The sequence below is a fragment of the Panulirus ornatus genome, chromosome 57 (genome assembly GCF_036320965.1).
Source record: "Panulirus ornatus isolate Po-2019 chromosome 57, ASM3632096v1, whole genome shotgun sequence".
Lineage (NCBI taxonomy): Eukaryota > Metazoa > Arthropoda > Malacostraca > Decapoda > Palinuridae > Panulirus > Panulirus ornatus.
In genome coordinates, this window is record NC_092280.1 from 29,571,001 (window position 1) to 29,593,142 (window position 22,142).

The 22,142-nt window shown below is 37.4% G+C and overlaps 2 protein-coding genes across 14 annotated transcripts in view; one reads left to right on the plus strand and one right to left on the minus strand.

The window, feature by feature from the left end:
- Smurf (SMAD specific E3 ubiquitin protein ligase) overlaps positions 1-4,873 on the plus strand; it is a 127,387-nt gene extending 122,514 nt beyond the window's left edge. For all 4 annotated transcript variants that reach the window (XM_071694931.1, XM_071694933.1, XM_071694932.1 and 1 more), the window contains exon 15: positions 1,254-4,873. In XM_071694931.1, the coding sequence (XP_071551032.1) occupies positions 1,254-1,378 (125 nt within the window). In that variant the 3' untranslated portion in view covers positions 1,379-4,873. The remainder of the gene's footprint in view (positions 1-1,253) is intronic.
- On the minus strand, positions 4,629-21,992 carry LOC139766383 (mitochondrial protein C2orf69). 10 transcript variants are annotated; one of them, XR_011716864.1, is made up of 8 exons: positions 21,722-21,855; positions 20,075-20,202; positions 15,502-15,658; positions 13,514-13,641; positions 12,388-12,853; positions 11,904-12,035; positions 7,107-7,230; positions 5,778-6,199 (listed from the first exon to the last, which is right to left on the minus strand). XR_011716864.1 is itself a non-coding variant. In XM_071694943.1 (7 exons), exons 2-7 carry the CDS (start codon positions 20,176-20,178, stop codon positions 6,185-6,187), a joined length of 1,002 nt encoding a protein of 333 aa, XP_071551044.1. In that variant the 5' UTR covers positions 20,179-20,202; positions 21,722-21,855; the 3' UTR covers positions 6,036-6,184. The 10 variants fall into 10 exon arrangements, 9 of the variants coding, with proteins under 9 accessions (XP_071551045.1, XP_071551044.1, XP_071551043.1 ...); XM_071694943.1 differs by lacking the exon at positions 7,107-7,230 and having other exon boundaries at positions 6,036-6,199; XM_071694942.1 differs by lacking the exon at positions 5,778-6,199 and having other exon boundaries at positions 7,061-7,230.
- Positions 21,993-22,142: the final 150 nt, after the last annotated feature.

Sequence of the window (22,142 nt, forward strand, 5' to 3'; positions counted from 1 at the left end):
ACATCGCTCCAATTCACTCTATTCCTTGCCCTCCTTTCACCCTCCTGCATGTTCAGGCCCCGATCACACAAAATCCTTTTCACTCCATCTTTCCACCTCCAATTTGGTCTCCCTCTTCTCCTCGTTCCCTCCACCTCCGACACATATATCCTCTTGGTCAATCTTTCCTCACTCATTCTCTCCATGTGCCCAAACCACTTCAAAACACCCTCTTCTGCTCTCTCAACCACGCTCTTTTTATTTCCACACATCTCTCTTACCCTTACGTTACTTACTCGATCAAACCACCTCACACCACACATTGTCCTCAAACATCTCATTTCCAGCACATCCATCCTCCTACGCACAACTCTATCCATAGCCCACGCCTCGCAACCATACAACATTGTTGGAACTACTATTCCTTCAAACATACCCATTTTTGCTTTCCGGGATAATGTTCTCGACTTCCACACATTTTTCAAGGCTCCCAAAATTTTCGCCCCCTCCCCCACCCTATGATCCACTTCCGCTTCCATGGTTCCATCCGCTGACAGATCCACTCCCAGATATCTAAAACACTTCACTTCCTCCAGCCTCTCACCATTCAAACTCACCTCCCAATTGACTTGACCCTCAACCCTACTGTACCTAATAACCTTGCTCTTATTGACATTTACTCTTAACTTTCTTCTTCCACACACTTTACCAAACTCCGTCACCAGCTTCTGCAGTTTCTCACATGAATCCGCCACCAGCGCTGTATCATCAGCGAACAACAACTGACTCACTTCCCAAGCTCTCTCATCCCCAACAGACTTCATACTTGCCCCTCTTTCCAAAACTCTTGCATTTACCTCCCTAACAACCCCATCCATAAACAAATTAAACAACCATGGAGACATCACACACCCCTGCCGCAAACCTACATTCACTGAGAACCAATCACTTTCCTCTCTTCCTACACGTACACATGCCTTACATCCTCGATAAAAACTTTTCACTGCTTCTAACAACTTTCCTCCCACACCATATATTCTTAATACCTTATAAGCATATAAGTAAAATTAATGGCATGATATGTAATGTTCTTCAATGGAGGTGTCATTCCAGGCAAATATGTAAATCAATTTGATTACACTTGCATATTGCATACAACATTAAGCCAGTGGAAAGGTTATAGGTATATGATTTTTTTAAGGTTAGAGGTTACAATAAAAGGTTCATGCATTTCATGGAAATTCTAAATTATTGCAATATTCTTCCCATTTCAGAAAACTTGCCTAAGGCACATACTTGTTTCAATCGCATTGACCTTCCTCCGTATGAGTCATATAGCAAGATGCTGGAGAAGCTAACCCAGGCTGTAGAGGAAACATGTGGGTTTGCTGTAGAGTGAGTTATGTAGACAGTAATTGAAATGAGCATATGAAAGGATTTTGAAGTATATAAAGTGCAGTTACTGTGAGATGTGATATTAAACAATATCAAAATAGAAAAATTATTTTGTGAAGTGAAAAATGTATATACTGTGATTGCATTGACAAAAATGTAATGACATTAGAAATGCTAAACAGTACTTTCAGGTTGGTGTTAAGTCATAAACAGTGTATTTTATAATTCATATAAAATGTAAAAGGTTTCAAGAATATAGCATGTTCTTTGGAAATCTACAAGTATGTGCAATTTTTAATAGCATTATTCTGGGTTCTTTTGATGACTGGAAATTCATCTGACTTCTTTGCAGAGTATTTAGTGTTCTTGTATATTATTCTATAATGGTTTTCATAGTTTGAATTATTCAAAAGTAAGTGTGAAATGTACAGAAAAAGGACCAATCCATAATGTATAAAAGAAAATTAAGCAATTTCCTTATTTTATGCTTGTGGGCAGGAAGTAGAAAGCAACCAGTCCATGCACTTGTTAACTTATTTTTAAGTAACTGTTAACAGCAGATCTCGGGTGTCTTCCACCCCATAAGTGGTAACGACGAATTCCAAGATTCATTAGTGTTTCTTAACTGAGGTGTTTCTCAGATTTTAGTCATATGTCAATAAACTGTGATAGCAATACAGTTCCAACTTCCAGGGCAATGACACTTAATTTGTAAGCCTGTGTCACACATACAGACTCTTGTTATCAGTCAAACACGTATAGTATTTGACAAATGGGCTTCAATTGGATGAAAATTGTCCATAGGATTTTATTTATTGACAGACAGACATATATATTTCATTGGCTATATAAGACGTATACATTTGTGATGTTGATTAGTGGTATGGCCTACATATAAGGGTTTTGTTATACTGCTAATTTCTTCACATGAATGACAACATATCGATAGGGATCATTAATTGATATTTGATTGCTAAATATTTCTACTGCCACAGTAAAGATCATAAGGCTTCCCTGTGAGTATGAGATAATTTTTCGTATGGTTGATGTGAAAAAAAAAAAAGTGAAATGTTAGTATGGGTATCTACAAGGAACCTGTATGATAGGTCTCCTTAGGAGTTATCAACATTTCCCTCTTCCATTATGGGAGCATCTTCAGGATGTCTTCCGTGAAGACCTTGCATACAGTATCCTCATTAACACCCATAAGCTTAAATGCCGAGTGTTTTATATATATATATATATATATATATATATATATATATATAGAACATGCATATATGATGATTGAATTGATATTAATGAATATTCCCAACTGCCAAAAGCAACAAGGGTTCATTATAGTGAGAGCTGTACTCTGCAGGTCTTGCTCATCATAGGCATTTATGCCTTCTTGAATATGAATCTCAGTTGATCCTTACAGTCTGGTGCCTCATAGTAATTTAGTATCAGTCACTCATTAACATAAAGCATTTAAATAGTTGATCTGTGAAAGGTTTTTGAATTACACAGTTGTTGAAAGAATCATTTTTGTTATGAGTGTTGCTATTGCCATTTGAAATAGATTAAGGAGAGAAGTGTGTGCTGTGTAAAAGTGTTCATAGAAACCATTGTTGTAGATAACTTTCATTCCATCATCATGGTTGACATAGGCTGTAGCTGCAGTTGTACATTGATGAGTTTGGATGTTTCAATGCCAGAATATTGTTATCACACCAGCAATACTCTGTAATGACCTAATTTAACATTTTATAAAATATGATCAGTTGATTGATACATTCCATCAGTTGCATTACATTTTGTGGTATTGGTTAACAGTAATTTTGATCCAGGCAGCTTATGGGTTGTGTTGCTTTCAGACAAGTGATCTGTGTCATGTTACGTTGTATGAAATATTTTCAAATATGATTGAATATTTTTTCCTGTTATGTAAGTGAGATGTGTTCTGAGCAGAAGTATGCTTCCATTTGGGAAGCTAAGGTTTTGAGCTAAATATTTTACATACTTCATCTATTGTCATTTGGGGGGACTTGAAATTTTCAAGGTTTCATACAACTTCCAAAGGTAATACAACTTCCAAAGGTATTTGACTAAAATAGGAAATTTACATTGTACACCTGCCCCATTTTCTTGAGCAAAAATTAAAGTGAAGTTTAAGCATGAAGAGGTGCCTCAGTAGAACAGTATGCTGTCAATCCATTGAAGCATGAGTTCATTTTGGGCTGGGGTTTCTGTTAGGGCTGGTGCTGTTTGGAAAGCTATTTGAGTTACGTAATTAATAATTTTGAGTTGCTTTCATTTTGAATTTAATATGTGCTGCCATTTTTCTTTTTGTAAAATTTTCAAAATTTGAAGGGTTTTAAGCATCTTACAAAGGTGACAAAAAATATGCTGTTTATCAGTTGGTTTTCCCTTTAGTATTAAATGAATTTTTAGCATGTTGAGGTGCCATACAGGAGCAGTATTGTGCATTTACAACACAGTGGATATAAGTTCGATCTGGGTTGGCATTTAATGAATAGATTACTGTCATTACACTGCTTGGGTAATATTCACCTCTTATGCTTGCAAAGATGAAACCTGATAGTTGGAGACAGCATACAAAAGTTGTACCACTGGAGGTGCTGGATCTGTTATGATCAACACTTTAAAAAAAATCTTTTTCATACTTTTTCACCATTTCCTGCGTTAATGAGGTATTGCTAAATATAGATAGAAATATCATGCCTTTTTGGCCTAGTTGTCTTATTTGATACCCAGGTAATGATTGTAACAGGAGAGTTCAGCAAGGCATCTAGGACTTATAGACCAAGTACATTTTAACTCAGTAGCTGTTGAACAGGGCATTAGTACTGAAAGTTGACAAAAATATTCCTTGTTATTTGTACCGCGTACACAATACCCAATAAATAACAGTACTCGTACTGTGTGATAATGCTTAAATTTAGTTAACTTTTGTGTTAACTAGATTATCAAGTTAATGAGACCCCCCCCCTCCCCCTTTATCCTTTGTAATCATAATTTGTTCCTAGAATAAATATTTAAAATACAAGAAAAAATATGAAACCATAAATTGGTTTATATAAAATGTTAGGGCTTCATAATTATTTTTAATTGCCACTGTATAACTCTGAATGACCTACAACCTTTTTGTCATTATGAGTGTGATAATGAGCAAAGATGAAATTCTGTAGAAACTGGTTGGGAAGCAGCCTTTAGGATTATGTGAATATATTTTTCAGACAAAATAAGCATGTAATCCTTGTTAGTGTGTATTAGTTAAATGCATATCATCTCACAGATGTAAGTCGATTTTTGAGACATCCATTTGTAAGTATGAATACAGTATGTTTAATGCTTGTACACTAATCTAGTATAACAAGCAAAAATAGTGATATCCACTGTATTCAAGATGCTACAAAATGCAGCAAACAGCCAGTCATGTATTTAGTTGTGCTATTAAGAGAATATTTAGGATTTTTAATAAATTTTTAAATGACCAGGTATTTACCTTACCTCATTAGCATACAGTATATGCATCTTTTCTTGCACTTAAAGAAGGATGGCAAATGTAGTCTTTCCTTGTTAAAATAATGGTTGGCAACCCTATAGCATCTACATTAAGAGCAAAGATATTAAAAAATATGGGCTCTCCTCTGTTAATACCAAGAAGGGCACAGCATTCATCACAAGAGGATCAAATGGTGGCTAAAATTGGAAACAATTATAGCCCTGTCTATCTATATTGCTGATGCCCATTCCCTCTGGGAACTCCAATCAAGGGGTGGCCACAGGAAAAGTCTCCACTTGTCACCGGTTTTACATGCCTTCCAAGCATATACCAATCCATGCATTCTTCCACTCTATTTGCCCGTGCCCACAAAAGCTGTGTACAGCTTCTTACCTTTTGCTAAATACTTCTCCAGTCATCTTTACCACAAAAACCTGACCTATACATCCCCCTGCTCGTAACTTATTCTGAATTCAAGAATTTCCATCACTATTGATCAACATTCTTGCATACAATTTTCCTGATATACTTAACAGACTTATTCCCCTACAACTGCTACATACATCCTTAGCACCTTTTCCTTTGAATAAAGGAACAATAATAGCTTGCACCTAATCCTAAAGCACAATCTTGTTTCCATGCTAAATTGCACATCAAGTGCATCTACTTTACCACACTTCCTCCATACCTCAGCATCTCAGCAGTAATCCCATCCACTCCAGGTGCTCTATGTACCTTTAGCCTCATTACTGCCTTTCATACCTCCCTTTTTTGCTATATGCCCTTGCACATGAATCCTCTTCCTTCCATCCTCCATACCTGTACATGTAAAAACTGCTGCCTCTTCTCCAACATTCATCAGTTCAAAATACTCTTTCCATCTTTTTTCACCTTTTGATTCAGCAACTCCCCTTCCTCTTTTCTCAAAGAAATATTTCCACTCTTACGTCCACCTCTTTCTTTTTTCACCTTCCAATATATAATTTTTTTATTATCCCAAAACTTTTACTCTTCCAAAAAATCTTCATCCAGTATCTACCTGTTGTGACCACAGCTTCCTATCCACATCCAAGCCTCACAAATCTTTCCATGGTTTACCCCAGACGTTTCACATGACCTAGTTCAGTCCACTGACAGCACGTTGACCCTGGTATACCACTTCGTTCCAATTCACTATTCCTTGCATGCCTCTCATACCCTTTATAATATATAAACGTGTTCATTTAAAAGAAGTTTTACATAAACTATCCAGGTTCCTTTTGGTCTTTTTTCTTTCATACTCGTTTGCTGTTTTCCATGTTACTGAGGTAGCACCTGGAACAGACAAAGAAACGGCCTCATTATAATGTTTTTTCTATCTCGGTAAGAATGAATTTTATAAAAAAAACGACAAAAACATATTTGTTCCTGCAGGAAGTACCCCGAAACCCCTAGGACTTCCAAGCAGTTGGGAGGGCCACCAAGCCTGAAACCCTACTTGAACTTCATCTGCTGATAAATGTAATTTCTAACCCAGAGTGTAACCACTTACAAAAAGTCCAGTAACACCAATGCCTCATCCGTAAAAACATTAAACAACCAAGGCGACATTATGCACCTAGAAATAATCCTATTTTCATCTAAACCACTCTTCTTACCACTAGTTACTATTAAATAAACACTCTCCATTTTATAGTCAATAGCATTGAGAATTCTTGCACACCAATGAGTTGGAACTAACTGAATTCCTCTCCTATTAACGTTTCTATTACCATGAATAAAGCTTTCTATTATAATGAAGATAAGTGGAAGTCACAAAGGTATGTAAGCCCCTATAGCTTTTAAGCACATCATGAGAGTGATCATAAATGACAACTGGAGAACCAAAGTTTAGATCAGAGGACAGACACGACACCAGACTTTTATCCTGTTCTTATTTTCGCCCTTAAGAGACGGTTTTAGCCAACTTGATGAGGATCTGTGCGTGATGAGGTGGGCGCAGTGACAGTGTCACTGGACTTTGCATAATGTATTTTCTTTCACTGTTGCTTTAATGCCTGTATTCAAAAGTGTATTGCACTTGTCCCTTAATAAGCCAGATTAATTACTGGTCACATACATCACTTTCACTGATACGGTTTTCAACTCTGTGCATCAAGTGCAAAATGACTAGGACTGGCTGTTGAGGTCAGTGTGCAAGGTTATACCATAAAAGCTAAAGGAACCCATCACTGAAACTAACCAGCTCTCCAACTTCCAACAGCTCATCTGTGACTTCTCTTGCACATGCATGCCATGTGAAATGCACCATCTAGCTCTTGCCAGCCTTAGTTCAACACCTCGTGATGCAACAGATGAATTCCAGCCTGTAATTAGTAAAAGGGAAAACAATAAAAAGGAAGGCATACAGCATGAGGCCACTCGGTCCTTTTGGAACTGTTTGTGATAGTGAAAGAGTCAGATGACAAGAGTAGAAAGGTAAAGATATGGCAAAAGAAGAAACCCCTATAAACTTTATACGTAACGAGGAAGAAAGGAGTAATGTCAGTCATGGATGTAAAGTATTTGTCAAGTCTATACATCTGTTTATCTTTAATTATGCCTATAGTGTTAATTTAAACTATTCTAATTGGTAAATTATTACATATGCTAACAATCCTTTGCTACGGGTAAAGTTTCATTTGCCCATGAATTCGCACCCATTATGAGTGATCTTTCCTTGAAAGCTCAGTCATCTGTTCTTAATTCCATCTCTTGAAGGTAGGAAAGATGAGCAAGTATAAAGAAAAAAACTTGTTTTCTCAACAAAATGCCTTAACTGATGAAACTGTTTAGGATGGGCAATGGGCATTATTAAACAAATTTAGCTAAAACTACAGAATAACTAATGCTTTAGATACATCGAAAAGATACTGATCACAGATTAACACTAAAACACTTCTATCAAAATTAAATAAAAATTAAGCTTGATAAATATATAAGTATCACTTACATGACCTTGGAGTTTATGATACTATGAAACATGGTAATATAGTTTATTCCAATTACTATACATGCTTGTTTCTCCAAATCATGATAAAAATTTTTTCAAACCATTCGCCATTTCCCGCATTAGCAAGGTAGCGCCAAGAACAGAGGACCGGGCCTCTGAGGGAACATCCTCACCTGGCCCCCTTCTCTGTTCCTTGCTTTGGAAAATTAAAAAAAAAAACAAGAGGGGAGGATTTCCAGCCCCCCGTTCCCTCCCCTTTTAGTCGCCTTCTACGACACGCAGGGAATACGTGGGAAGTATTCTTTCTCCCCTATCCCCAGGGATAAAAAGTTTTTGATAACAATAAATAAAGCCTACAGGATGCTACATAATCTGGGCAGACATGAAGTTCATCTCTAACCTATCTTACAATTAATCAAAAATGAAGTACATTTACATCATTGTGAGGTAGTTGGGTAGACTTAGAAGACAAGGAAATTAACTGTGGCATGAAATTCAGTTAGTTCTATTCTAATGATGGTCAAGGGATTCTCAGATACAATTTACAGATGAGTTCTATAATTCATCTTGTAAAAAAGATCTACATTATCAGGTTTGGCTTAATCATGATGTGTATTATAAATAGCCCAGTTCTATAAAGTATGAAAAATTCATTATCATACAGTGCACTAATCTATTATTTTTTACCTGTGTAGAAATTTGAAAAAGAAACATCCTGTTGCAATCAATTCACAGCACAAATAATCAAGAAGATATCTGTTCCTATTGCTATTAACTCTTCTTGCCTCCCAGAGAATGTGCCTGCTATTGCTGCAGGCAGTTTTTTAAACATAAAATTTTTTTGGTCCATTACATTTTTTCATAAGCAGTGTAAACAGACCACTGGATACTGAGTCAACAGAAAGCAAGGGTCAGATGTATCTATCTCTTTTTCTTCATATGTATCTGTGGTGGATCTTGTGCATACACCCTCTCGGTGCAGTTGCACAAACTGCACAATGAGGAGACGTGGGGTAAGACCATCTACATCATACCCCTTCCCTAAAAACTATCAACAAAACTTCTGTCATCCTAAACTGAAATACCCAAAGCAATTCGCAACAAATACCCATCTCTTTTGTGGTCTGCCTATCCCTGAATCAACAAATGTATTATCTCCTATAATATAATATCTGCCATGCATCTAACATAACCATAACCTCTCTAAAAAACAATTATTGCATACTTCTAACTATCTTTGTGCCACATACTTTCCTCACATTTTCATTACTTAGTCAATAAATGCTACATGAAAATATACATTGTAGCTCATTCCTCTCTAGTACTATCATTTTCTACCTATCTTGGAAAATCATCATCCAACCATAAGATGTGAGCAAATGAGGCCATTTCTTTGTTGCTGGTGCTAGCATGCTGACATGGGAATGGGCAAACAAGCATGAAAAAGTTACAAACTAGGATGAGCAGGGAGTAGTTGGCTGGCAGCCAACGACCAAGGAGGTATACTGCCAGTACTACCTGCCTGGGTATCAGGAGGGTTAGTGATGGCTGCACAGTGAGCCAGCACTTCATTGGTTGTCAAGGTGCACTCCTCCTACCCAAATAACAGTCTTTTCTTTCTGCCTCACCCAAACATGGACTACATGCATTCTGTCCACAAACATCTTATCTCTCCTTGTTAACATTTGACAACGCTCAACTCATACAGCTCATTCTTCTTAACTCTAGATTTTCCTCCAGTAAGCACTATGCACTTGCCCTGCCTTTTGGCAAGATGGTAGGAGGGGTACATAGAAGTAGTAAGTAGGTACATTTAGGCGCAGGAGTTGTGCGCAGGAGGGTGGATGTGCTGGAAATGAGATGTTTGAGGACAATGTGTGGTGTGAGGTGGTTTGATCGAGTAAGTAATGTAAGGTTAAGAGAGATGTGTGGAAATAAAAAGAGCGTGGTTGAGAGAGCAGAAGAGGGTGTTTTGAAATGGTTTGGGCACATGGAGAGAATGAGTGAGGAAAGACTGACCAAGAGGATATATGTGTCGGAGGTGGAGGGAACGAGGAGAAGTGGGAGACCAAATTGGAGGTGGAAAGATGGAGTGAAAAAGATTTTGTGTGATCGGGGCCTGAACATGCAGGAGGGTGAAAGGAGGGCAAGGAATAGAGTGAATTGGATCGCTGTGGTATACCGGGGTTGACGTGCGGTCAGTGGATTGAATCAGGGCATGTGAAGTGTCTGGGGTAAACCATGGAAAGCTGTGTAGGTATGCATATTTGCGTGTGTGGACGTGTACGTATATACATGTGTATGGGGGTGGGTTGGGCCATTTCTTTCGTCTGTTTCCTTGCGCTACCTCACAAACGCGGGAGACAGCGACAAAGCACAAAAAAAAAAAAAAAAAAAAAATTTAGGCAGGAGCATTAGGAAGAAACATTAGTTAAAAGTAGTAGGTAGGAACATCAGGCAGGAGCATTAGGTAGAAATAGCCAGTAAAAACATTGGGTAGCAGCCTCTGCAAATGCTGCACTAGACTTGCCTCCGCCAGTGGCCTGTTAAGAGTGAGGCATTAAAGGCTACGAAGCAGCAATCAAGTTCACCAGTTATGGAGACTACTGCAATGGCCACCCCACTGAGGGAATTCCAGTTGGAAGAGGCATCAGAGATATAAATAGATACATGTATAGATGAGCAGTCCAACTTGCAAATTCACTCAAGCTCTTTCTGCTGCACTAATTCTTTCCCCATGCATGACTACTCTCACCTTGAGCTATCTTATGACCATTCTTACTATTCATCACTTTCAAAAACCTAAAGTTAACAACTTACACTTTTTTCAAATTGATATTATACTGCAACTGCCCTCCTCTTCTAAACATAACTTTGCTCAAGCTTAAGTTAAGGTTTAACCGTACTCTTCATACAGACAACATAATATTTCCTGTGATTCAGCTAAGAACAGTATTACCTGCAAAAATTAACCGTGATCTTCATAGAGACAACATAATATTTCCTGTGATTCAGCTAAGAACACAGTATTACTTGCAAACATTAACTGTGATGGCTTCCATTTGGTCCCACCACGTTTCAAGTGTACACTACAACCATCCAACCCCATTTTCCTTCCGTGTAAAGTCTAAGCAATGAAAACAAGAAACAACCATGGCAAAATCAAACAACCCTGACAAACACAACTGACAAATGCTTCTTGTTGCTTAAATGAAAGAAAATAAATCCCAAATCACATCTCTTTTAAGACTGTCCAACTGCAGCTGTAAAATGCATGAAAAGCTGACATCAGCACCTGTCTAACAGCTTCATATTGATTTTCCCACTTCTTCAATAGCCAAGAAAGATCAAGGGGACAAATATCCATTAATGAAAGATAAATTTAAGCTAACTAATCTGACTGGGCAATTATTTTTTTATTTTTTCTAGTTGGGTTGACATTTACCCTTAAGTATTAATGAAAGACGAGTCCACCTCAATTAGACCATAGACTGGGTGACTCAATGGGCTGACTCCTGCTTTGGTGATTGTGGTGGGAAGGGGAAGCCATCACATGTATGATGGGACCTGGGTGTTAAACTTGACACACAGCACTGAACTCATTGCATGCTGGCTGTTTGATTATTCTATATTTTCAAGCTCAACTTCCATGTTTGTGTTGAATACAACATTCCTGAACTGTGATACAAACAGTTTCTTAGCCTAAACTCCAATGCAAAAACTAACTTGGAATATGGAAAGCTCTACATTTTTAATATTTCTTTTGTCATCTCAGGTAAACTCATTTAGAATTCTAAAGTGTGTCATAAGAGAAGCAGGTTCGTCCTCAAAATGGAGAGTGTAACTGACTTTGGCCCCAATACGATGCAAGGTGTCATAAAATTTCTTACACTCTTTTCTTATCCATGGACGGTGTTCATCTTGAACCTGTGATAAAATTTAAATGATCATATGACCATTCAAAAACTTTTAAATATACACAAACACAATTACATTTATAACAACAAAAAGACAGGGTACTAGATATAAAAACAACCTGGTACTTACTTGATAGGGGGTTACATGTATGTGGATATTTATGTGCTTGAGAGCAGCAAATGATTTCAGGATAGCGGACGAAGTAATCCATGTGTTACTACCACCCGAGTGACCTCCATCTAACCAATACATATGGTGCACCTGTGAAATATCTTTATTAGTCTAAACTTTATCTTTATAATAAGTAAAAGAAAAGACCATTCAATTTTGTCAATGCAAATTATAATTAGGGTAACAAAGCATACCTCATTTCACATAGTCCAATAAATATATAATCACTTGTGACTGGCTGATAAAGATTTACAACCCACTTTACAATAATTTTCATGGTAACTATACAATTGACAAAATGAAGTCTGAAGAAACTATAGATCTAAATTTCAGTATTACTGTTGGAATGAATAAATATTCTAACATGTACCCATTAGTACAGCATCAAAACTGAAACACATCATTACCATGGAAAAAATTCAGAGAATCAAATGTAGCTTACCTTCCTTATAAAATCCATTGGTACTCTATCTTCCAACTTTCTAAATGAAGATATTGCATGAAACTCTGTTACCAGCTGATTCAAAACAACACATCCTTTACTGAAGCCAATAAGTGTTACATCATCAAATTTCACTTCAGATTCATTAGGTTTCTGATTACTGAAGTAATGAGTACTACTTGCAGAAGCTTCTTCTATTGTACACTCTTGCAGCTCTGGTACTTCCTTGTCTTGCTGGCAACTTTGAAAGAGAGGATGTGGTAATATGCCAACATTATTTCCTTCTGAAAAATGGTGGCTAGAATATGTATTATCATTTCTCCACTCTCTTTGTGCTATCTTAAGCCCTCTTGATATGAGGGCAGCAAGATGAACTATAGCTTCGTAACCAGGCTCATGTGTTGGTGCACCTACACTATTGCTTAGCACAAAGTTGTCGAAGCAGCTGAATGTTTTCCTTTCCATTCTGAAATAAATCCATAAAGAGTATTATAACCATCTATCTATCAGCCAAAAATCTGCAGCTTCCTTGCCTGCAAGCCAGATAATCAATACAAATTCATGACAGAACAATCTAGTCATCAATGGTCAGTACTGTACCACAGAACATTGTACAAGGAGAATTATTGAAACAATGTCAGTTTGGTTATACCCTATGAAGATTCTCTACATGTTCATACTTTAAATTACACATTTATGCAAGAAAAAAGATGAGCAGTTTCAGAATATGAAAGGTCTCTTTCTATGTCCATGTAATATATGAGCTAGAGACTTAAGTAATTTCACAACCTAAAACAGTACAGCAGCATGAACACCAAAGAAAAAGAATGTCAAATAATCAGGGCACTGGGCACACCCTCTTCAAACTAATGATCATCAAAAGCTCATCCTTCACAAACTCAACTGATCAGAGGCATAATAACTGTCAAAAAGCAGTTGTTGACGTTTAATTTCTCCAACAAACAAATAATAGTCTGGAGGAGGCATTAGGGATCAATTTATCTAGCATAAAAAAATATTTCAAAACCTTCTAATTAGTTAGCAATCACAGTATTACATAGTATTACATCATGAAATGTTATGTTTATGCAATTCACCCATATCATTTTAGGTTTGTCAAACATACCTGTTAGGTTTAACAATAAATATATGATGTGCTGGAAACTTTGTAGCAAGCAGTGCTGCCGTTCTTGTTAAAGACCACTCTATGTAGTGTTTGTGATCACGGTGAGCAGCCATAACCTCAGGATAATTCTGATAAAATAAATTTAAGGCTTAAATTTCTCATTTCTCACTTCATCCTAATTTACTGAAATTTCAAGTAGCTAAAAACAACAGACACTGTAAGCAAAACTGCTCTATCTACCTACAACAACCCTCCTAAGATTCTTCCCTGCATCTAGATCCTTGACCAGGTCCAAGCTCTCCATATCAAGAGCCTTCACAACAAATTCTTCATTTCATTCTTCAGCCTTACCCTGCTTACCCCTTTTCTTCCACTCTTCCCCTTGCTTATACATACCTTTATTCAATCATCTATTCCTTCTCTATGCCCAAAATACCTCTGCACTCCATCCTTCATTTATCCTACTAACCTTTTTCTGTTTCATTACTCACAACAGCATCTTCCATATCTCATTACATTCAATCTTACTTTACACTTCTATCAGTTAAAAAAAAGTCTGTAATCTCATTGTCATTCATATAGACCATACCCTGACTTAACTTCCACACATTGGAAAAGACACCACCACTTGGAGCTCTTTCTTACTTCCCATGTCTTCCTTACAGTGGTAGCAACTCCTGCAACTTTCAACACAGATATCTTAACTTTTCTCTCTCTTTAAAAGTTGAAGGTCTCAGTCATGGAATTGCACTACTTCAATTAATACATTTCCCATCTTTCACCCGCAGGTACCATATTCACTTTCAACTTCTTAATGCACGCACAAATCCCTACTCTTTAATTCTTTTTCCATTTTGCTCTTCTTACCATCATACCTGCTACGAACATCCCAAATTTTAATCTATACAAAAATTAAACAACCAAAGGCACACAGAGCACTTCCTTTACCCTATCTCAACTTAACACCACATTCCCATTGGCCCATTCATTCCAGTCCTCTCTACAACACTCAGTGACTTCCTATGAAAGTTTCTCCATTCTGCATTCTTTTAAAACAATCAACATATCATTCAAGTAACTCCATGCAAGTCCATAAAATGATATACATTGTAAATTATTCTCTAATAATAATTCTCTGGGTAAACATGATTCAATCATAACTCATTGTCATAAATCCACCTTGCTTATCATTCACTTTTCCACTTACAGTCCTAGGAGTTCTCTCTGTCAACATCATTTATAAAAAGGTAAAAGTTACTGCATATATCCAGTCTTTTAGTATGACTACTCTTAACTGAGGCTCTAATAATCACATTGTGAAAACGTAGGTACTAATCAACCCCTCCCTTCACTTAGATACATGTTCCACTCATGACTGTTTTCTAAAACTGCATTCCTACGTCTCCATATTCAGCCTTTCTTAAACACTCATTCCATCATCTCAATCTAGCTCTGATTTGACCTAACAAAGATGCCACAGTTTCCCTACATCTCCAACATTCAACTGCTCTGTCAAGTATCTCAATTTCTCATCCTCCACTTTGCTACACCTTCTCTATCTGTTAGAGCTAATATAATACATTCTTTCATATATTCAAAGATACAATTCTCAGTTTTCTTACCATGCCCTCATCTTACCTCTTTAGAACGTTCCTTACAATCTATTCAGACTTTGACATTCTAACCACTTCTATGCTTTAAACTTAATCATAAATTCTTCCTTATTGTACTCTGATATAGTACACATCTTAATTAATATTCACTATTAAATTCTTTTGAGTTTTTATACAGAATGTGATTTTAATACTAAAATCAAGTATACAAACACTAATCATAAAGTCCTCCTCATCCAGCTTCTTTTGACTAAAAATACTAATAGTCCTATACTCTGTCATATAATGTAAGTTTTGTGCTCTGCAAGATAAAAGGGACTAAAGTTGATAAATCACTTAAAATTTCATGAAAAGAAGAATGAAATAATTTCCTACCTGCACATCGCCACCAAAGAAAACCAGAACAGGTGATGCAGATGTTGTCTGAGGCACAGCTGGGGGAGCATAGATCAACTCATTACTCAACCCAGAAGGAGTACTGACAGCACCAAAACGGATTGTCTTTGTAGCTTCTGTATTCCCGCTCATTAGTCTGGAAGTTTTATGAAAATATGATGAACAATCATATCTGTTTCAAGGAATAATACATCAAATGATAAACGTGAAATATACATAAAAATAGATCACCTGGTATTCCTAATAACACTATATGAAGTACAACAGGTGCTAAATGTTGTTGATAAAAGAACCCAAGATTTGCCTTTTGACTAAATGTAACTATAAAGCATTCAGATATCTAAAAAGCCATCTATACAGCGCTTATGTGAACAGCTCCAACTTGTTGCAGTTCACTGAGACCTTATTGCAAAAAGATAAAGTATAAAGTACAAATGACTGACATTTACTTTTACCTAACATAGATTTTTTTTTATTATTATTTTGCTTTGTCACTGTCTCCCGCGTTAGCAAGGTAGCGCAAGGAAACAGACGAAACAATGGCCCAACCCACCCACATACACATGTATATACATACACGTCCACACATGCAAATATACATACCTATACATCTCAACGTATACATATATATACACACACAGACATATACATATATACACATGTACATAATTCATACTGTTTGTCTTTATTCATTCCCATTGCCAACCCGCCACACAGGTAATAACAACCCCCTCCCCCCTCATGTGCGCGAAGTAGCGCTAGAAAGACAATAAAGGCCCCATTCGTTCACACTCAATCTCTAGCTGTCAAGTAATAATGCACCGAAACCACAGCCCCCTTTCCACATCCAGGCCTCGCAGACCTTTCCATGGTTTACCCCAGACGCTCCACATGCCCTGGTTCAATCCACTGACAGCACGTCGACCCCGGTATACCACATCGTTCCAATTCACTCTATTCCTTGCATGCCTTTCACCCTCCAGCATGTTCAGGCTCCGATCACTCAAAATCTTTTTCACTCCATCCTTCCACCTCCAATTAGGTCTCCCACTTCTCGTTCCCTCCACCTCTGACACATATATCCTCTTGGTCAATCTTTCCTCACTCATTCTCTCCATGTGGCCAAACCATTTCAAAACACCCTCTTCTGCTCTCTCAACCATACTCTTTTCATTACCACACATCTCTCTTACCCTATCATTACTTACTCGATCAAACCACCTCACACCACATATTGTTCTCAAACATCTCATTTCCAGCACATCCATTCTCCTGCGCACCACTCTATCCATAGCCCACGCCTCGCAACCATACAACATTGTTGGAACCACTATTCCTTCAAACATACCCATTTTTGATTTCCGAGATAATGTTCTCGACTTCCACACATTCTTCAAGGCTCCCAGAATTTCCGCCCCCTCCCCCACCCTATGATTCACTTCCGCTTCCATGGTTCCATCCGCTGCCAATCCACTCCCAGATATCTAAAACACTTCACTTCCTCCAGTTTTTCCCTATTCAAACTTACCTCCCAATTGACTTGACCCCCAACCCTACTGTACCTAATAACCTTGCTCTTATTCACATTTACTCTCAACTTTCTTTTTTCACACACTTTACCAAACTCAGTCACCAGCTTCTGCAGTTTCTCACATGAATCAGCCACCAGCGCCGTATTATCAGCAAACATCAAGTGACTCACTTCCCAAGCTCTCTCATCCACAACAGACTGCATACTTGCCCCTCTTTCCAAAACTCTTGCATTCACCTCTCCAACAACCCCATCCATAAACAAATTAAACAACCATGGAGACATCACACACCCCTGTTGCAAACCTACATTCACTGAGAACCAATCACTTTCCTCTCTTCCTACACGTACACATGCCTTACATCCTCGATAAAAACTTTTCACTGCTTCTAACAACTTGCCTCCCACACTATATATTCTTAATATCTTCCACAGAGCATCTCTATCAACTCTATCATATGCCTTCTCCAGATCCATAAATGCTACATACAAATCCATTAGCTTTTCTAAGTATTTCTCACATACATTCTTCAAAGCAAACACCTGATCCACACATCCTCTACCACTTCTGAAACCACACTGCTCCTCCCCAATCTGATGCTCTGTACATGCCTTCACCCTCTCAATCAATACCCTCCCATATAATTTACCAGGATTACTCAACAAACTTATACCTTCTGTAATTTGAGCACTCACTCTTATCCCCTTTTCCTTTGTGCAATGGCACTATGCATGCATTCCGCCAATCCTCGGGCACCTCACCATGAATCATACATACTTTAAATAACCTTACCAACCAGTCAACAATACAGTCACCCCCTTTTTTAATAAATTCCACTGCAACACCATCCAAACCCGCTGCTTTGCCAGCTTTCATCTTCCGCAAAGCTTTTACTACCTCTACTCTGTTTACCAAATCATTTTCCCTAACCCTCTCACTTTGCACACCACCTCGACCAAAACACCCTATATCTGCCACCCTATCATCAAACACATTCAACAAACCTTCAAAATACTCCCTCCATCTCCTTCTCACATCACCACTACTTGTTATCACCTCCCCATTAGCCCCCTTCACTGAAGTTCCCATTTGTTCCCTTGTCTTACGCACATTATTTACCTCCTTCCAAAACATCTTTTTATTCTCCCTAAAATTTAATGATACTCTCTCACCCCAACTCTCATTTGCCCTCTTTTTCACCTCTTGACCTCCTGCCTCTTTCTTTTATACATCTCCCACTCATTTGCATTATTTCCCTGCAAAAATCATCCAAATGCCTTTCTCTTCTCTTTCACTAATAATCTTACTTCTTCATCCCACCACTCACTACCCTTTCTAATCTGCCCACCTCCCACGCTTCTCATGCCACAAGCATCTTTTACGCAAGCCATCACAGCTTCCATAAATACATCACAATCCTCCCCCACTCCCCTTTCCTCCTTTGTCCTCACATTTTTCCATTCTGTACCCAGTCTCTCCTGGTACTTCCTCACATAAGTCTCCTTCTCAAGCTCACTTACTCTCACCACTCTCTCACCCCAACACTCTCTCTTCTTTTCTGAAAACCTCTACAAATCTTCACCTTCGCTCCACAAGATAATGATCAGACATCCCTCCAGTTGCACCTCTCAGCACATTTACATCCAAAAGTCTCTCTTTCGTGCCCCTATCAATTAACACATAATCCAATAATGCTCTCCGGCCATCTCTCCTACTTACATACGTATACTTATGTATATCTCTCTTTTTAAACCAGGTATTCCCACTATATCTCAAAAATGAATATGAGGTCATTCATAAATGGGTTTAGCATATCTGTGGCATGGCATATCAGTTCGAAATAGTATGTTAAAAATTCTAGGTGTACAAAATCATACTATTTCAAGGTAGTCTCCCCATGGAATCAAGATTAAGAACAGAAAGAAACAGTCAAAATCTCAGGAAAATTGCCTCTTTGGCTGATGTTACCCACAATGCTAAGACTGTATTCCACATAATCAATACTCTTCTGAAAAATCACATCTTTAAGGATATTAATGTACTATGCTGTGATAAAGGTTTTACATTATCTCAATAGCTAGACTCTTCCCAGATAGCATCACATACACCAACTAATGTTTTTATCAAGGTCATGACTGGATTATGTCATCTTATCATCATATCTACTTAGTGTCATGCTGGAATGTTATATGGTGTTAAAGCAAATCAACCACCTACTGTTGATCAAACTAAATTCTGAAGTCACTTCATATACTAAGACAACAAGAGACCAACACTTGAGTGTAAAGGGGAACTTTCATATCACACGAAAAGCAAAGTGTACAGTAAGGTTCCCTTCCATAAGTTAATTCCCTTTCCATATAGTTCAATGTTGAGCTAGGCATTTCTACACAAATTCTTTATACAAGGAATCTATCATACACATTTCATTAAAAGATATAGTAGCATATTTCAGGTTGAAATCTTTTAAGAATAAAAGCTCACCAGGCAACATATGATGGTTTCCTAATATGAGACTTATATAGGCCCTTAAATCACATGCAGCAGAAAAGGGCTAAATTTATATAAGCTTATGCTCACCAAAATAGCATTCCTTAGCATCAGTTAAAAATTCCCTGATGCATAAGCTCCTCAATGATATTCACTGTATACAATTGTAAATGCTTAAATGTGTCAAATTTTGCATCTAGGTTCATGCAAAGGAATGAACTTTCAAATGATGTTCTGATCATAATTCAGTGCACAAACAGATCTCAGTAGTTATTCATAAAACACCTGGGAGGGTAGAAGTTAAATATACCGGCAATCTAAGCATATGTGGATGATGCAGCTGCATCTCTATCCAAACACAGCAGCTCTTTTCTTTTGTCTATATCAGATGTCGTTTTCCTACATCACTGTGTTATGTTTTTGCCTATTGTCTAAGTATGGATGTCCTTCCGAAATAAAGCCTTCATAATCATCACCACTATCTATGCCATATGTCTTAAGAATTTACCAGTGTAAATCTGTAAACATACCGAGTTAATAGATGACGACAGGAAAGGAGTTTATTTGTAACTCTGTAGGATGTTCCAACTATGCATCCAGTAACAAAAAACAGGATATTTGCAGTTTGCTGCATCTTCTAAATTATCCTCTATAATACCTGGATGGCAAAGAAAAGTGTGATGTACTTATATTGACAATCAAATGATGAATTTAAAAGACAAAATATAACCCATGCATGCTAGACCAGCCTATTGAGTCAACATAAACAAGAAAGGCCACTGCACTTGAAGGGACTTGGAAGTTGGGAAGAGAAGGATTATTTTCCTGAGTAATATGTAAATCATCTTACAATTCTGATAATGACATCATATGAATGACTCAGCTTGTAAACTGGAGGCAATTGCTCAAGTCACAGTAAAAGAGCACATCAAGTTAAGTCTTACAAACAGAATCACAATAAACAGTGAGCAGAGTGAATAATCAAGAAGCAATCCTAAAATGTAAGGCCAATATGTATATGCAAATGCATTATGTCTCCTTCCAATAAACAAATGCATAATCACTATATCCTCAATATGGGTCAGGTCAAAAGCCAGGGTTAGGATGCCAACTCACAGAAAATAAAGGAAAATCAATAAACTGTCTCTCCACAAAGGTAAACAATGACTGTTCATTACTACACTACATGGTAAGTTGGGGTAAATTTATACAACTTATGATGCTAATTGCACTTGATCCACACCAAATTACATGGAAATTTAGGGAAAGATAAGACAAAGTGACACAAACAGAAATTTAGTATCCACTAAAATAAAAGCAGTTACAGGAAGCACTGTAATAAGTGGATTAGAGTGAACATAACTGTACAAAACATCCTTAACCATTTCATTACGTAATTAGACTTCATGGTCCATTTCAAACTGATGTCAGCTTCCCATGATAAAGAATGAGTTTGTTAGTATGAACTCTTATATTACTTTTCCATGTAAAAACATCAAAAAGTTTCCATATCTGGCATTAAAATTTCTTGAAAACAATTTTGATAGTGAAAATAATGACCTAAGGTAACTGCAGACTGCTTTAACCTAACAGCTGAGGTTTATGAAAGAAACATAACAGCATCAACGTCACTGGTGAGGCATGGTATGTATATGTATATTATGCTGTTTGACTACTTGTGGGGAGGCTGGGCAGTAGCACCATCCACTCTGGTTATTTTTGCTTTTTTACTAGCCGGCTAAAGTTCTAGGTCAGAACCAAGTTGAAATCCTTAGGCTGTGTTACCTTACACCCTTAAGTAGATTTAAGTTAGAATCTTAGGTTAGATCCACAAGAGAAAGCCTAAATCCTGAACCTTAGTATATACGGACCTAAGATTCCAGGACATTCACTGACAAAGCTACTGTTCTAGGGACCTAATGCAACACATAACCTATGGGTTTTATCTAAGATTTAACCAAATAACTTAACCTAAAACCTTTAAGGACGTACCCTAATACCTAACCCAAATGTGTCACGAGGAGAAGTCCGCCATCAGTACAAATTCTGGAGACACTCTCAAATATTTATTCCCGAAGGATCTACTCTCTGATTCTACGTCTCAGTTACCATTACAAATGACTCACTCTCTAAAACAGTGATGCCACAAATGACATCCCCGACAGCCACTCAATTACCCTTGTTTACTTCATGAACATGATGACAAGCAGCTGACGAGGACCCGGACACATAACTTCATATATCATGAGCTTGATGGCTTGACAACAGTCTTTTACGCACTTCTTTTACATTTGATCCTCGTCCATCTGCTGCTGTAGAGGGAACAGATATTCACACACACATACGCAAGATATATCACTAAAACTGTACAACAAAACTGCTCGTGCCACCTGTAATGCTGTCGGCCGATCCGATGAGAAACGGATTGTTATGGATGACTCGTTCGCCGTGCAGAAGGCGTTCTTGTACATTATGTACACAAAAGAGAATATTTGATGATCATATATATATATATATATATATATATATATATATATATATATATATATATATATATATATATATATATATATATATATAGCCAGCGTGTGTATGTAT

What these genes read in the sequence shown, in the direction of transcription:
- LOC139766383 (XM_071694937.1), bottom strand. Translation starts at nt 20,178, where the DNA reads ATGCAGCAAACTGCAAATATCCTGTTTTTTGTTACTGGATGCATAGTT. An exon ending in TTTATTGTTAAACCTAACAG is followed by an intron (nt 12,854 to 13,513) that starts GTATGTTTGACA and finishes GATTTATTTCAG; the next exon opens with AATGGAAAGGAAAACATTCA. An exon ending in CAATGGATTTTATAAGGAAG is followed by an intron (nt 12,036 to 12,387) that starts GTAAGCTACATT and finishes GATATTTCACAG; the next exon opens with GTGCACCATATGTATTGGTT.